This window comes from Haliaeetus leucocephalus, unplaced genomic scaffold (genome assembly GCF_000737465.1).
Source record: "Haliaeetus leucocephalus isolate CR32 unplaced genomic scaffold, Haliaeetus_leucocephalus-4.0 Scaffold173, whole genome shotgun sequence".
Taxonomy (NCBI): Eukaryota; Metazoa; Chordata; class Aves; order Accipitriformes; family Accipitridae; genus Haliaeetus; species Haliaeetus leucocephalus.
The window spans coordinates 10,175,058-10,193,560 of NW_010972609.1; the positions used below are offsets into that span (position 1 = coordinate 10,175,058).

General features: G+C 36.0%; 1 protein-coding gene and 1 pseudogene across 1 annotated transcript in view; one reads left to right on the plus strand and one right to left on the minus strand.

Moving 5' to 3' along the window:
* The window catches only part of SBF2 (SET binding factor 2), a 290,062-nt gene that overhangs the window by 195,114 nt on the left and 76,445 nt on the right, over positions 1-18,503 (plus strand). Inside the window, exon 17 of the mRNA XM_010563796.1 lies at positions 9,403-9,471. Within this exon, the coding sequence (XP_010562098.1) occupies positions 9,403-9,471 (69 nt within the window). The remainder of the gene's footprint in view (positions 1-9,402; positions 9,472-18,503) is intronic.
* On the minus strand, positions 109-589 carry LOC104829508 (annotated as a pseudogene).

An 18,503-nucleotide genomic window follows, 5' to 3' on the forward strand; every position in this document is an offset into this window, starting at 1 on the left:
TGTTGGGTTGGGGGTTTTTGGGGGGGGGGGGGCAGCAGGGAGTTTGTGTTCTTAAAAAAAAAAAAAAATTCCGCTCGTCCTTTCCTTTCTACGTGTCATCAAGGCACTTCACTTTGTGTGTAGGATGATGTGGATCCCTGATTCTTTGAAAACTGGTCCACTCATCTTGCCAGCCCTCAGTGCAAATGAGCGATCTTCAAAAGGTTTCTGCATCTGACCTCCTCCAAACACAGCCAGATCGCCTCCCACACTTGCCGAGCTGCAGTTGCTAAACTGGGAAGCAAGAGATGCAAAATCTTCGTCTCCTGATTTTTATCTTCTGGATGTAGCCATTTATAATCTTCAGTGCCTCATCTTTGGTCTGTGTGATCTTTTCCTGCCTCCACCACGAGTGTCTTCTGGACTGTTGGTGTTTCACCAACAGATGTGAACACTGTACTTTGCTAGGCTCCCCTTGGCCGTTCTTCCTACTGCCATTGGGCCATTTCTACTGGCTGGCATTTCTGATGTGGTTGAAGTAATACACATGGCTGGAGCTGTGGCTCATGTGCTTCTCCCAGCCCGTGGGCAGCTTCTCCTCCTCCGCCATCTTCCCTCAGCTGTGCCTCCTGCACCACATGTCCCTGGCCTGGCCCCAGAAAAATCCGTTTCCCCAGAAGATCAGTTACAATTGGCAAGGTACCTATAAGAAACTGTCTCTCAAGGGGAAAACTCTGGGGTCTAGTTCTCTTTTCTAAGATGATGTCAGTGAGGGTTTTTAGCATAAATAAAAAATTATTTTGCTATCACATGCTATTCAATAGAAAATTTTCAGTGAGCCCTACTTCCAAGTTACATTTCATCAGCCATTGTTTGTTCGATTTGTCCATAGTGAACTAGACCCAGAATCTTTTGGTAATTGATTTGAGCTGAGCATCGACTCTTTGCATTTCAGAAGATAGATGTAAAATTCCACCTCTATCCAAACAATATTTTTCTAAAGTGAAAAACTGATTTTTCAGTGAATCACTTTACATACCCATAGAAATCTGATACATTTTTAAAAAGGTGTTAATACCTGTTAAGTTGTAAAAATTGTATAGAATGTGCACTGATGTGATGCATTTTTATTAAAAGTATATGAAATTAGAAAATCGCATGAAACTTAGAGAAGACCAATACAATTAAGTTAATCAAGATTAATGTATTCTTATATGTTTGAAAGTTTGTGACTGCTTATAATTTAGAAGAGACACTGCTGTGCACTGAATGAATGCTAGAATGCATAAGAATGTGTGCTGTGTACTTGTGAACTGATTCACTAATAGATAACTGGACTATACTGGAATATTGCATCTATTTTAATAGTTCTTCTCATATTTTAAGCATTTTTCTGTTGTTCCTTAGCTCAATTAACCAGACTGTCTGTTAAGGGGTTTACAAAGTATCCTGTATTTATGTTTTGCAGTCACTGCCTAAGTGCTTTGGTCTACCAGGGCTTTAGGAGTACACTGCAGTTTGTAGTTATATTATGAATTAATCACCCCTTTCCAACTGAGTAGTTAATGGATATTGATCACTGTTTTGTCATGAATTGCAATGTATTCTATCATTTGAATGTTGTTTGTCAAGTATTTTTTACAAATTACTGTGCAGGACCTTGTATCACAGCTGGTGTAGTTTAAGGTTTGGACAGAGTCACTGTGAATGAAGCCCTGCTGTGAAATAAAAGTCAAAAGGCATCTTGGCATCCCAACCATTTCCTTGGGAGAAGATTACAGCCTAAGTATGTTGAACTTTATTGCCATGGGCCTCATGACAGTATTCAGAAACATGCATGGCATTTCTGTTAAAGAAACTCAGATGTGCTTAGACGCAAGGGATGGCATTCTTGTGTTTATCAGTATCTTGCAAAAAAAGTTAAATGCTTTTATGCTTTTGGGGTACAGTAAAAATACATTGAAGAATGTGTAATTTATGCACATAAAAATTGAGGTTCCTGATTTCCTAAACATAATTTGTTATGAGAAGGAGGAAATGACTAATCTCAACCCTAGACAGAAATGTATTTATTGAGAAAGAAGGGGGCGGGGGGGGGGCGGACTTGACAGCTCTTCTTTGAGTAAAATGTTGTTCCTTGTTTTGACTTGCTGTGAGATCAGAAGTACAATGAAGCTGCATAGAGAAAATACGCCGCATTTGTTAACTTGTGAATGTGCGGAGTAAAGCAAAAGGACACTTAAAAATCAATGAACATTATGCTCTTGTGTAATTCCATTGAAATTACATCAATTGAATTCTGTCCCTTATACCAATATGTTTCAAGGACAGACAAACCTATGAGAATTCAGAGCCAGGTGAAGACAAATATGAAGCTCTTCAGGAAGTAAAATCCTTCTAAAATGGAATTGGATCTCCTGCTACCTGGAATGGCAGGCCTACAATATCTTGCATCCTGTCCTTGACATGATAGGTTTCTTAACGAAACAGTCATTATTAAATAGGCTTCTAGTCGGGCAGAAAAACCACAGAGTCAAAGCAAATCGGTGAGGATTCTTCTGGATTGGGTGCAGTTCCTTTGTCTTCTGTGTTGGCACTCATATGAATGTAATGGCCATAGAGGACAAAGAAAGTATTACATCTGGCGTGATTCAGAGCACAGGTGAAGTCTGTCTAATATGGACTTTGTGTTGAATTACTGCTGTCAGATGGTAACCAGGTAGCAATCTGAGAAGTTGCTCCTCAAAAGCCCAAAGTGTGATTCTGGTCAATGTTGAACCTGGAAACAATAGACAATAAGAGTGTACATTTTTGTTTTTATTAACTGAGAATCACTGCAACGGTGTTTAAGTAGAACAAAAGTTAAATTAAAAGCTTGTGTTAATGAGTAACATGTAAAATGTGCTAGGGTCATTTATGAAGGAAGAGGTGGTTTTGTGAGTTAATAATTTTGAAAGACTGTATATATCCTTATGAAAATGAGAAGTATTAAAAGCAATGAGAATTACATAAGGCAGTATTTTCCAAGTTTTGAGTGTGTTCTTGTAGTTCTGCTGATAGGTAAGTCCACAGGTAGTCAGCTATATGTCTTTCTCCCATCCTGTTTTTCCAGTCCCAGAAGAGTTGCATTTAACAAAATTGTGGCTGTCTCAATAAGGTTTGATTTCACCTTTGGTGTCAAAAAAAAACCAACCACCAAAACTGTGATCCCATTATAAAGCAGAGCAGCAGACAGTAGTGATGTTAACCTCACTAGGCAAAACTGTATATGAATGTTAGAAAGAAAGTAACTGCCCATTAGTTTTCACTGAAAAAAGAACAATTTTATGATTTCAATAAGAAGATCTAAACTTTCTTTTGAAGTTAATTATATGCTGTTAGTAATAAGTAATGTAAGTAATTAGAGTCATGTTGGCATTTATTCCAACAAGTATGTCATTCTGACTACTGCTCCAGATGATGGCTTTATCTGTGGAGTTAAAACTTGTAGTTTAAATACTTTTAAAAGTTACATTGGAAATTCCAAATAGGACTATGGGGTTTTTTCACCGTTCTTTCAAGGCAGCATATGATTATATTAGCTATAATCAGTACATTGTGAAATTGTTGGTTTATTTACTTGGATTTTTAACTCTGCTGAGATTGAATATAAAGGACATTGGTCATAACATTGATTAACATGGAATAGGTTTTCTTTGATAAAAACTACCATTTTTAATAGTTCAATTGCATTAATATTGTATTTATATATGGATGCATAAACTTTATTCAGTTTATCTCATGAAAAGGAATGATTTTTCTAAAATCAGCTCATTACAATTCAATTCTAGTTTTGAATTACATTGCAGTTCTACATGGTGAATCCCTATTCCTTTTAACAAGCAAAGCATTTTTTCTAAACTGGACTGCTGAATTTTCTTACTACTTTAGATAAAAAGAATAGTCTTGTGCGTTAAGTTTGACAGTTTATATTTCCAAAATATAAACTGCATCAACAATAAAAATTCCATGTTTCATTATAACTCTGCCCAATGTAATATATCTGTAACAATAAGGATTAAATCCTGGCACCACTGAAATCATCTGTTGAATTTAGAACCAATATTCCACCTGTAATTTGCAGCCAATGTACTGCACGTTGTTTATGGTAACCTTACGCATGCTGACTTAACAAGTCTTGTCTTAGTGCTTTAATAATATACGGCTCTAAAGTTACTGGCATTTTTTTCTTGATTCATTATGAGCTTAGTCCTGCATGGTGATGAATGCTCTTGGTCTTCATGAAAATTGACAGCATTCAATACTTCTCAAGAGGGACAATGCAGTGTTGAGAGTTTATTAAAAATATTTTGGCAGTATTTTTAATAAAGCATACATGCATCATACTGTACTGCCAAAAAAGTATGGATCAAGCGCTGCCATGTTTAGCTTTTTGGTTTGAATGCATTCACTGCATGCTATGTTAATGTCATGCAATAGTCAGGCCTGCGGGTAATTCCATTTATAGTGCTGCTTAATGTAAAGCAAAATTGGGTCCGAAGTTTTCAGCATACTCAGATTTCTGTAGATTATTAAAAATGTGGTGTCTGTTTGAAAAGCTTACTGCCCAAAGCAGAATGCAGTTTAACACAGGAAACATGCTGTATCAGCTAGCAATTAACGAGACTATCAAGATGGATTTAAAAAGAAAATGGCACTCCAAATGTTATCAGATATTTAATATATCTCTCCTAGACTTTTATCATGTGATTAAGAGAAAGCAGAAATCCATAAGTATCAGTTGTTATTTACTGCAGTCTGTTGTGGTGGGTTGACCCTGGCTGGACGCCAGGTGCCCACCAAAGCCATTCTATCACTCCCCCTCCTCAGCTGGACAGGGGAGAGAAAATATAACAAAGGGCTTGTGGGTTGAGATAAGGACAGGAGAGATCACTCACCAATTACCATCACGGGCAAAACAGACTCAGCTTGGGGAAAATTAACTCAATTTATTACCAATCAACCAGAGTAGGGCAATGAGAAATAAAACCAAATCTCAGAACACCTTCCCTCTACCCCTCCCTTCTTCCCGGGCACAACTTCACTCCCGGATTCTCTACCAACCCCCCCAGTGGCACAGGGGGATGGGGTTTACGGTCAGTTCATCACACGTTATTTTCTGCCACTTCATCCTCCTCAGGGGCAGGACTCCTCACACTCTTCCCCTGCTCCAGCATGGGGTCCCTCCCACGGCAGACAGTCCTCCATGAACTTCTCCAACGTGGGTCCTTCCCACGGGCTGCAGTTCTTCATGAACTGCTCCAGCATGGGTCCCTTCCATGGGGTGCAGTCCTTCAGGCACAGACTGCTCCAGTGTGGGTCCCCCGTGGGGTCACAAGTCCTGCCAGAAAACCTGCTCCAGCCTGGGCTCCTCTCTCCACAGATCCGCAGGTTCTGCCAGGAGCCTGCTCCAGCATGGGCTTCCCAGGGGGTCACAGCCTCCTTCGGGCACCCACCTGCTCCGGCATGGGGTCCTCCACAGGCTGCAGGTGAATATCTGCTGCACCATGGACCTCCATGGGCTGCAAGGGGACAGTCTGCCCCCCCATGGTCTTCCCCATAGGCTGCAGGGGAATCTCTGCTCCGGCGCCTGGAGCACCTCCTCCCCCTCCTTCTTCACTGACCTTGGTGTCTGCAGGGTTGTTTCTCTTGCATGTTCTCACTCCTCTCTCCAGCTGCCGTTTCTGTCTGTCCCGCAACTTTTTTTCCTTCTTAAAAATGTTATCCCAGAGGCACTACCACTATCACTGATGGGCTCGGCCTTGGCCAGCGGCGGGTCCGTCTTAGAACCGGCTGGCATTGGCTCTGTCGGACACAAGGGAAGCTTGCAGCAGCTTCTCACTGAAGCCACCTCTGTAACCCCCCCTGCTACCAAAACCTTGCCACACAAACCCAATACACCTGTTCAGGACGGTATGTAAGCTTATGCTTAACTGTCACTGTGCTTCACTGACTTCAGCTTACTCTTGTGGTCAGTGGGACATAAAAGGGTTCTTAAGGACTTTGTTGAATCTGGGCCTGCACCTTCAGTAGCAGATCAAGGAGGAACCTTTACCTGGGGTGGTGGCTTTTTTTAGTTGTTCATCGCTAGGGTCAGACTGTGGAGGGCTTCTCAACTTAATGACAACATACAATACCTTGTTTTCCAAACAAAAGTTCAGGTCAGTACTTGTTCTGAAGTCAAGAATGGGGAGAAGAGTTGCCTCTTCTCTCCAGTACCAGAAGCCTAAGCCAGCTACCAGATTCCAGAAGCAATCAGTGTCTTACCAGATACTAGCAGTCCCATGCATCCATCCAAGCGGTCAAAATCTGTAACTTCCTAGCTGTCAGTTCTGCAGTGTACTGGCAATATCTAACCACCAAAGTTTTGCTGCATTTTTAAACTGAGCGGAACATAAAAGTAAGTCACATGTATTATCAAAGTAAGTAATATAAGGAAAAACATTCTGATTTTATTATTCACTTGTCAATTCAGTATAGCAAAACTATTTTAAATGTACATGAATTCCTGTAACGCTTCCAATTTGCTACAGAGTTCAGCAACTATCTGAATATATGATCAGTGTGGCCAAAATAATGTGCCAGGTCCTCACTCAGGCATGGATTCAAAGCAGTACTCTGCACGTGGCATCGTTGAAGTCCATGTTTCACTGTTAGAAGACATTGTTCTCAGGAAATTAATTTGCTGAGAATAATTTCTGTTCCCCAGATGTGTTTCAGCCTCATTTTGTGCAAATTAGGGGGAACAGCTTTAATTATTTTATGGTATTTGATTTGTCTACTTCTGTAGCAGTAGTAAGAAATATTTTTCATAATTGATAAAGACATTATTATATATAAGGCAGCTGGATTGCTTTGTTTCAGGAGTCTAAATTAATTGCATACAATACATATACGACATTTTCCAGTGCTTTGATTTGCCTGTAAAATTGAGAAGCTAAGATTTCAGTGCAACATCTCGGTTAACTATCTTGGCATTCTGTCTTGCAGCAACAAAGCAGATAAACAGTTAATTAATATCACTATTCTTAAAACAGCAGTATTATACTTTATTCCTAACTGAGATCATTTTACATTTCTTGTCATATGCTGGAGAAGAAAAAATATATATAGATAATACTTCCATACTATGAGTCCAGGGGGTACTGCTGACATAGAATACGTGAAGAATTTCATACTTGCAAGAAGGAATGGAAAAATAATCTACTGTGTTGTTTATGTGGTGATGATATATATCTTTGAGACATATGTTAGCTCTTGGAATATTGAATGCTCTCTAGGTGAAGATACATTGCTCAGTTTTTATAAAGATATTTTTATGTATATTTTGGGTAAAAGCCAAAACTCTTACAGATAATTTCAGCTAAGGGATTAAGTAGATAACTTGAAACAATGAGGATGGATCATTTTATACCTGGTTATAAATAAGCATGTACAGAAAAAAGATATGTATTTCTTTGAAAACTGTTGAGCATTTCTAAACGTTGTAAAGTCTCATTTTAAATAGGAAGCTTTTTGATAAAGTGAAAAAATATTAACAATATTTACCATATCCTTATATTAAACTACAAATACATGTGCTAAATTCCAAATGGGGGTTAAGGATATGGATAACAATAGGAAATAATACAGAAATTGAAAATGAAAAGCAGCTGAGGCTATGTCCTTCAGTCTTATTGTTCTGATATCTTACAAACTAATTGGGGTTTTTATATATGTCACAATACTGAAATGCATCATTAAAACATATATTGAGTTTCTCAGTGTCCACTTTTCTTACTGTTTTTATCTACCAGATTGGAATGTGTTATGAAGTGTGAGCATTTGCACACCTTTTGTTTTCCATGCACAGTTAGCATACATGCATTCATGCAGAGTTAGACATGTTAAAACATTCAGTAACTCTGTGCATAAGTAAAGCTTCACATCTATGAACTTGTTGTACACCTTTTCAGAATACGTATGTAAGTAGTTTTCTGAATGCTACTTTATTTACCCGTGTATAGACATTGATATTCTGTTCAGGTGAGCTTGATTAAAGTAACAGAAGGTGAAGTATTTGTTATTGGAAAATCATAAAGGATGAAATGGACTTTTGAAGTAATGAGAAGCAAAATAGTCTTATGATGAGTTTTTTGGTCTATTGTTTTAAACCTGCAGTCCATAATCACTCGGCAGCCATTTAAGAAGAGTGAGATGAATACAAATAACATCCTAATGATCCTTAACATGATGGTTCCTGTAATGCAGATTTTATATTTCTGCTATCACAGTTGGCTGGTGCCAAGTTTTTTGCTAGTTGCTATGTTTTAGAGAACTCCGATGTGAGAAGAAGGCATAAATGAAAAGTCTGGCAGAGGAACACCTGAGATATTTAAATTTTGGAATTTGGTCAGATGTTATAGATAGGTAATAGGAGTGTGATTTGAGTTGGAGGGTGCCTGTTGTAAGAATGAATGTTAAAAATCTTGAAATGAATTGTTCAAATGGAAATGTTTTGCCATTCATCATCCAGGGGCACAATGGTGATACGTTTGTCTAGTAGAACTATGTGTGTTATTGTGTTCTTCAGTGTTGGCAAAAGGAGTTAATGAAAAAAATCTTCACTTAAAAAATCTTCTTTAATTCTTGTTGAGTATTTTTTGTTCTCTGTTTTTAAAAAAAGTCTTAAAAATTCAAGTAGTTTGTTTTTTAAATATTAAGTTACATTCCAATTCTGGTTTCTTTTAAAAGACTTCTGTAATAAAATCACTATTTTCATCAGTGCAATTACTAGTTGATTTACTTTGGCATACCCTTTTCAGCCTAGAGAGACACGAATGACACACTTGACTGTTGAATGAGGCATTCTGAGACTGTGAAGAGAATGGGTTTTCATCTTGTTTTAAAGTTAACCTGTGCCAAACTTTTGTAGAGGTTGTGGAGGTGATTATTTCATATTAAATAAATGTCAATTTCTTTGTAAACTTTTCAAAGTACATTCTTTGATCACCACATCACTTCCATTTTAGTCAGATTTGCTGTTGACCCAAATGGAAGCAGGCTACCTTTTTATTGTTTCCTAAACGAGGAATACTTTCCTTTTTATATGTAAACTATGCTGGTGAAATTATATTTTAGACATGGGAGTGTGAAGGCTGCTGATGAATTCCTTAAATGGGAAGAATCATAGCAATACCTGTCTAGCAGAAATCAAGAGAAGATATGTATATGTACACACACGCACACACATAAATATATGTTATCTTTACATGATATTAAGTGATTAAAAGTTACATTGTGTATAGGAAGGATATCAGAGGGACTTCATAAGGCAGAAATGAAATTATAATGCATAACATTGAAAATGGTTTTGCTTATTTTCTTCATGTGTTTTTCTTGAAGGATTGTTCATCTTCAGAAGAATATAGCATTGCTGCAGCGTTGCTACCCCTGACGACTGCTTTTTATAGGGTAAGTTTTTCTTGAAAAGCACACCAATTTTGTATTTTTTTTTTACATTACGTACATTGTTAAAATGAAGAAAGTGATGAAGAAGATACATGGCGGGTAGGAAGGTTCATTCTACAATTGATTGATGTCAACAGAAGTCTTTTAATAGGCTATTATGGACATTGTTCCAGAATTACACTTACTGATGTTGGGCGATGATGATGATAAATTTACCCAGAACTAGATGCAGGCTTATATGATGGGTTAGAGAATTATCACTGAGTTATAACTAGTCACTAAAATAATTGAATAGAATAATTTCTGATGTTATTGTGTAAAAACTGTTTATTGGAGTAATTTTTTGTTTAATTTGGCATGTTAAGCATTGGCTAAAAAGTACATGTTAACTTTTCAGTCTGTGTAGTTGTTAACTTTGGAGACTATTATGAATGGCTTGTTTTAACTGTATATTTGTTTTCAGTTTCTTGTGTTGCATTTTTTTCTTTTCTTTTTTTGCATAGTGTTTGATAGTGATAAAATATGATAGTAAATATGAAAATGTGAATAGTTCAAATTCTGCAAGCAATTATTTCAAAAGCACAGCTTTTGTAGTATGGCTGTAGTTATTTCAGTGTCCCAATACAGTAGCATTTTCACCAGTTCTGGTAAGCTCAAGTGCCACTTTTTGGTATGTACATGTCTGAGGAGATAAGAAGTTCAGAACGTTGACTTGCTGCAATATTAAATAATCTTTGTTTAATGTGAATATTGTTACACAACCCAGTTTGGGAAATAAGTGTTTAATCATTGGTAATTGGTACATCATGATACTGCAAAATAGTACTTACTGTGACAGTCTAGCTAGACGTTAATAACATGTGATAGAAATTAAGAAAAACTATATCCTTCCGTCCTTCACATGGTACATGAGGCATTTGATGAGTAGCCATAAATATAATGTAAAGACATTCCTATTTTAGCTGAAAAACCCCTAAGGTTTCTGCAACAATAAGCTGAGAAGTCAATCAGTGCTTTTAAATTTAAACTATACATTCTAATTGAACAATTTCTGATTGTTTTAAACTCAAAATAGATTCTGTGATGTAGTTTTTAGAATAAAAACTGGAACTTTAGCAGTTATAGAACACAGAAACATCTGCTGAAAATGAGGGCATTTTTGACAAAGTAATATGCATAGGAAGTTTCTTGAAATCCACTATTTAAGCCCGTATTTACTACTTATATAGAGCATAAAGTGGTAGACTTTCTCTCTTCTAATCATTCGAACTGTGAAAAAGTTTTATTTAAATGTGCTTTATTTTAGAGCTGTACATAATACTCCAAGACTGCTTTCTGGAAAGAGTCTACAGAGTATTTTCATTCTCTTATATAAGCTAGTGATGAGACATTAAATTTTTAAATCCCAGCAAACTTTCTCCCATCTTTAATTACAAGCTCATCTTTTTCTATTCCCTCTCTTTTGAGTCCTTGAATAGCAGAATCATGAGTTGTTTGTCATTTGTTGCTGCCACTAATACTTAATTTGGAGAAAGAGCTAATGAGCTATAGAGATTTTCCATTTCCCTGTTTTATTCTTGCTACTGCATTAATGCTATATTATGAAGAAAGATTGACTTTAGTTTCGTTTTATTTTCTGATTTTTAGTTCTTCTCATAAAAATGCCAAGAGAGTCCACATAGCTCTTTATGTAGAGAGGTACAGAAAGTATTTTGGGGAGTTGTGGCAGTTTAGTTAGATTCCTCATTTAGTAAAGTTTGTTCAAGTAGGGGTGGGGGAAGAAAAAAAAAAGCCACTTTTTTTTGTGTGGCATGTCATGAGTGTTGAAATAAGCTTAAATAAAGTTCCAATTTCACAATCAAGGGTAGCAAAGAGCTGGATTGAATATAGAGTATCTTTAAGTAATTTCTTCTATACACTTGTATTTTTGGTAGGAGTACAGAGATCTCATACCATTTCTCTCACAAAAAGTTCTCTGAAATCTTTTGTGTAATAACCTAGTCCTATACTTACTATTTAACTCTAAAGCTATACACTCAGGAAACTGTGAGTCCCCGGATACAAGAAGCGTGATGATTTTTTTAATGTTCCAGACCTGAATTAAAAATTAAAGTAACCTGACTGTTAACTTGCAAAAGCCAGCTGTTAATGCATAATAGAAAAAGAATTTTGTTTTTCCCAGATCTAATCCTCAGGTTCAGTGATGGCCCCCTTTGGTATGTCCCATTAGATACAATTCTTTGGCAAAAGTACTTATTTTAGTATAAAACTATTCATACTAAACACAAACTGATGTGTTGTTCAGAACATAAGATCAGTAGACAAACTTTGCAGTGATTAGTCAAAATTAAGATTAACAGTTTAAGGTTCTGTTTGGAATTTGAGTAAAAAAGAAACTTTTTAGAGCATTTTTCAAGATGTTTTTCTTGAAAACAAGAGGTTTTCAAGATTGTATCCTAGACTATAGTGAGTATGTTCTACCTGGCATGAACCTGTATAGGAACAATGTTCTGCATCAGTATTCTTAAAATGAGAAAAATGGGTGTCATTTTTCCACCCTGTTAACATCTCTGTAACCCTTTGGAAGGATTCCTGCTCTGGAGTTACACTAAACTAATGTTCCTCTTCCCCTGTTTTGGGGAGAAATCATATCAAACCCTGCTGCTTTACTTTTATCCCTTGAGCTTCCTGCTTTCTAATGTATTAACAGTTTGTAAGTTCTTTTTTCACTGGGTTTCCCTTTACCAAAATCTTAGAGAGAATGATTAAAGTTTTGTTGCTTAACACAGCATATTGCTGTTCTGTCTCTGATAAGTCCAGAGGAATGTACAAACTAAAATTAAGGTCATTTGGGGGATTATTTGTTTTCTATTAAAATGCCTTCAGGAAAACTGGTATGTTTGCACTGTCAAACTATGTCATGGCCTTTTCTGCTGAGTTGCTTGTCAATTTTATTTAATTACCATATACAGTGTAGTTTACACACGCGTGCACGCACGTGCACACACACACTTCAAGCTGCATTTCATTTTTCTGTAGACAGAGCACAGGTATTCCAATACTGTTGCTTCAATATGCAGAACTGTCTTATGTCTGCTGTAAGTGTGATTGTGTTTATGCTTTCCAAAAAATGGTGAAGTAGTGCTTGGCATTATGTACTTGTTTTTATTGATGTTTCCATTATCCAGAATACCATGTTTAATGCCAGCAGCATATTAAATATTATTTCTCCTAGCCCTGTTGAAACTGCACAGTGTTCTTGGTAGCCAGGAATAAACAGGAATTGTGAATCGAATAGTGACACAGGTTTTCATTTATGTGTGCATTGGTATTACTGCGCAAGTGATATTCCAAATCGAGTTATCAGTGACATAGTCTGTAGTAAATCTAAAAATGTTGTAGAGTTATAGCAGTCAAATATATGTTTTACCATCTACATTTGCTATAGCATTTTGATGGGTTAATTATGATGGGATTTAACGTCATAACATTTTGTTGTTAATGTAATTCCTGTTGCTTCAAATGAAATAATAAAAAGAAGTTACACAACATCACAGTTCCTTTGTGAAAGGACTATTGTGTATGAAATGTTAAGTTTCATTTTATTTACCTTACACAAAGCAGAGCATTAATGAAACGATTACCTGTTCTTCTAAATAGCTTTACTGTATGTGGCCACACATAGTGCAGACACCAAGTGTTTGAGGTGTATGAATAATGAGAAGGGTGTGTTTTCTTGTGAGTCTAGCAGATGAAACCAAGAAACTGAGTGGTAAGAGAAACATGCTCCTAAAGGTGATGTTGGTAAGATTCTGGAATGGTCTTCTCATGAAGTAGTCAATGCTCTAGCCTTGAGGTATTTTAAAATATTCTTGGGAAAACAGTAAAAAATATATGGAAAGGAACAAGCTTGCATGATCTAACAGGTCTTGTCTTAATGTCTTTGCTTACGTAAAGATTAGTCTAGGGTATTTCTACATATATCTAATTAAAATAACAAGAAACATCACCCTGTGTACAGCATGCTATCAGCTACTGGGATGTCTGGTGAAATTTCCGAATTCCAACTCCTGAAGTCTGGTGAGTGATCTGTTGTGAAACTTGATCAGGCAGGATTTGATCGTGCTCTAACTCATAGCTGGTGGGATTAAATTCATAGACAGGAAGTCAGTATTGGTTGCATATTTGTGGCCTGGAGAAATAATTAAATTTTCCTAGAAAAAATAGTCACAATGCTTTTTAAAAATTTTAAATATTGGACATAAGCTGTTAGCAAAACGTGACTCATCAGTGACAGTGGACTTTGGTGTGTACTGTTAATGTCACAAAAACAAACATATCTTTCGCTTCTGGGTTGGAAAAGGTTTTAGTTTACCGTTAGTAATACTGTTGGAATTTTGTTTAAAATTGAAACAATATAAATAAAATGTATTTATACATGAAGATAAAAGAATTTTTCCATGTTTTTTTGGTACGGATGACCCATGCTTATTTGGTATGCAGTCATTTTTTCTGTGTATAAAATAGAAATGTAGTATTCCCTGGTGCTGTGGAAAAGAGGTCTTTTTCTACACATGGGAAGAAAGGACAAGATGAAGAGGACATATTTTACTGATATTTTTATTTTATTAACTCGTCAAGGAAGACAGTTTGACGGTTGTAGAATTGGCATTGTCAAATCCACAGGATTTGGATACTCTGTTCCAATTATGTCTCTTTGCCAAGGTGGCAAGATGTCCTGTAGACTACACGGCATTTCTTGAAGGTTTAGTATGCAGCAAGAGTGGTGATCAATGGCAGGCACCAGTTTCAGCCTGTCTGCTTGGACAACAGGCAGAGAGAGCAAAAGCTGTCTTCCTCACTGCTACTCCATGTCAAGTCACAGTCAGAGTCCACTTTTCCATCTTCCCTCCCTTTTCAACAAAGGTGATGTTTGGCAGTCTGATCAAACATTCTTTCTTGCATCCCTCAACCATTGCAGAGCCTGAATGTGCAGATTATAATACAATTTTCTCACTTTCAGGGGATCTTTTTCAAAATTTTATAATTACAATTTTATGCTTAAACTGTGTATAATCCTCTGTGTTCCCATACTTTTCTAAGGGTATTATACCACATGACATAGTAGATAGTAACACGGTTCCAAATTTTTGTTATTTGGCACTCAGAAGTGACAGTTCTGATCACCTGTGTTTGAGTAAAGGAAGTGGCATAATAAAAATATAGTATTCTGAAAGTAAAGTTTGTTCTGTATAGAAATGATGAATGGACTTCCATATTTTATAGATGAGCATTTCTTTAAATTGCAAAGGCCAGAGCAGTATTATTTTTCAGAATCACAAATATTTCATTTAGATTTCTGAGTCAGTTGTTTGTAATGGCTTGATGTACACTTGGATAGCACTGATCTAGTTTCAGCAAAAATAACCCAAATGCAGTAAACTCTCTCAGAGACTGGATGTATTACATTAAAATTTACATTTGCCATTTAGCATAACACAATGAGATGCATTGGAGGCTGCTTCATAATTTTCATGCGACTAAATTATGTAATCCTTGGGAGGGATGGAGGGAAAGATTGGGTGTTTTGGGGGGGATTGTTTTGGGGTTTTTTAATGCTTGTAAGCCACCAAACTTTGAATAAAATTTCAGTTGGATACTGATGCTAATTTATTCTAGAACTTGCAATGAAACATCAGAGGAATATTTTGCAGACTAAGGCTAACTAAAATCCTTATATGCTGTTGCTTAGGTATTCATCTGCATGTCTGCCCATTTATCATTTGTATTCCATACACCTATACCTTTTTCTATTGAGAAGGAAATAGAATTATATAAAATAGGAGAATTGCTTTATTCGGTGTTTTTAAAAGATTACCAAAATTTGGTAAATCATTTTACTTAAAACTTTTGAATATAGTACAGAACATTTATTCAGGTCATCCTAGGAATTATACCAGTAGCATTTTCAAGGTGAAAAAGATGTTAGTCCGTGTTTATTGGAAGTGGGTTTTGTCTAAGTTTGTTTAAGTTTTTTTTAAGAATCTTCAAGGTGAGTATAAAATTGTGATTTAAGAAAAAATTTGAAGTTAATGATAAAATGTGAAACTGGAAGTATTCCATGTTAAGACACCAATATGAATAATTCTAATGTTTTCCACAGTGAAATGTATATCTTCTTTTGCACAGCATAATAATAAAATGAAATTCATTTGAGTGCATACTTTCCTAGTTGAAATGAATTACCAAGTTTCAGTAACAGTTATGACAAATGTTCAATGGAAAAAAGCCTTTGCTGCTTGAAATGCCTAAATAAATGATCACTTTATTCCAGAGCCTGTTAGGTGTGGGAGGGATTCCCAGTTATAAGGATAAGGGCTTTCTCTGAAGATTAAAGAGGCAGTACTAGAGAAATTCAGAGTACTTTATCATATTTTAACTATTACCATCAAATACTTTTCCAAGAGAGACCCAATTCAAGGTTAATTATGTAACAGAAGCATCATAATTTGAAATGTGCTCTCAGTTGTATAGCATCAGCTATGAAATCACAGCGAAGCTACCCAATGAAAGGCTGATGTGGAAATCTATGATGATGGGTGAAGACTATTCCATTTTTATGCTGTTATCGGGCAAATTTTACAGTTAGTATCAGCTGGAATAAGTGGAATATTGGTCCAACTGTACTGTCGAAAACAGTGGAAAATTTTGTACTAACATTTACTCTGTTACTTTATAACAAATGATAATATATTAATCTTTATTTTAGAATTTCGGTAAATACCAAGGGATTGCATAAAATTATTGGATGATACAATTAATTTTGAAAAGCAAATTTTGTTTGGTTTTTTACATTTAACATGAGTTTTCATTCTTAACTTGTATTTCTGCACAACTGTGATTGGCCCAAGTAATTCTCATAAATACCAGCATGCTCTTAGCCTTCTGTAAAGCTAGAAAGACTTTCTGTAATGCATTAGCTTTCTATACTGAAATATTTTCATTCTCACATCTAGTTACTACATTTCCTTCTAAATGTTTCAGTCTTACTCTGATGTGCTTGGGATGAAATCACTTCTACTTTAAAATTCTCTTGAATTGCTGGCTTTAATTTAGGAAACGCCCATCCTGAAAGACTTCCTTTATTGTCTTGGCAATAAGTTTTGTCTGCTTCCATTAATTTTCTTCTTGTATCTCTATTCTGCCAGTTCTGATACTATCTTAGGCTATGGAAATGTTTTTGTGACTGAAATTGTATTAAATAACATTATTTTTAATACTATACTTATTTATCCATTCTCAGAATGGTAATCCCTTAAACGTAGAAACACGTTAAGTTGCCTGCTTAGAAAACAGCAAGAACATGTGTCTATCATATAGTGGATACTATGGAAGAAGGTGAACCACAAAAGAAAATATATGTAGGCAGACTTTAAGTGGTTCCTGTTTTTTGCATAACTCTTCTAAAACAAACAGCAGTGAATTTAAGGACATCACACAGGAGAGAAGAAAGCTTTTTCTGCAGTACTTCAAATGAAGTAATAAATATCAAAAGAACACATACTAGCTTTCATTATTGCATTTTGCTGTTCTTTCACTCTCAGAGCCCTAATGCTCTTTATATCAGCAGAGATTGTAATGTTTCAACCCCAGATACCAGTCTGGCTTGTTAGGAGAAAGTGGGTGGTAATGTTGGTGAAAAGTATAAAAGGGCATGATGATACATATGCCCTGTTTTGCAGGGGTAGGGTTGGATGTTAATCCTTTAGGTAATTCATATTTTATAAGGAAAAAATACATGTTTATCTTTTAGGTTGAGGTCAGTTCCTAGTCTTCTGACACTAGTGTAACTTAAAATACCATGCAGTATGTTTATAATATAAGCTAGATTTTAAAATCTTAAGTTAATTTAACATGTAAATTGCTTTTCCATATATCATCTTGTTTAACAATTCATCATTCAGAGATCTTATTCATTTTGCACATACTGAAGTAGACAGGCAAAAGATTGATTAAGGGTATTTTACTGTATTATCAAGTGAGTACTTTAGCATTATCTGTATTACTGGAAAATCCAGGAGCCCTAAGTATAGACTGGAACTGCTGGTCTTGCTTTCGTACAAAAGAACACAAAGATGAAGATCCTTATCCTCAAGAGCTTACCATATGAATTTGAAATAAGTAATAATACTTGAAGCCAGGCAGTTTGAGGCACTGCAAGGAAGCTGTGGAGCAGTATTAGTCATCATTATTGTTGGTGATTCTGTCCCCCAGTAGGTTAACTATGGCTGAAGTTTTTATAGACATGACACAAAAGCAGTATTTTACTGAATTTTGAGAGAGGATAATGTTACTTGGCAGGTGCTTCTGAATATCAGTGGGGTCATGGAAGACAATAGTAAGGTGATGGTCAAAGTTCTGTCAGTATTTCCAAACGCTCTCCCAATCAAGGATGTTTACTACATCCATTAAAAGTTCCTTTCATACAGAGATTATAGTTCAGTAAATTATTTTTGTAAAAGCAAACATACTTTTAAAGTTAAAACAGGAATCTGGGATTCTTGTTAGCTACGACTGAGTGGTTTTGCAGTGTCACTTGCAAACACAGATGCCAAAATGTCGTCTTTGGTACTAAAGATTTTAATTATTGTACTTTGGTTTTGAATGGATACATAATACATGTATGTAGAACAGATCTTACATCTTTGCAGGTAGAGCATATCTCACTTCCAAAACTGGTTTTAGGTGAAAAAAAAATCTAGAAGAAACAAAACATCAAAGTATAACATGACAGTTTAGCACATCAGTGGGAGAGACTAACTGGAGGATTTTTTAACGTGTCTTTACAAGGAATTTTGGAAATTAATTACTGTAGTAACTTTGCTCTGTTGAATAAGCTTGCTTTCCCAGAATGATAACATCATGAGCAACATTGAAGAGAACTTTGCAATCTGCAATTCCTTTCCTTAGTGGTTTGTGGGAGGAAGTACTTTGTCAGGAAAAGAAAAAGACAACCCCTTCAACGCCCCCCCCCA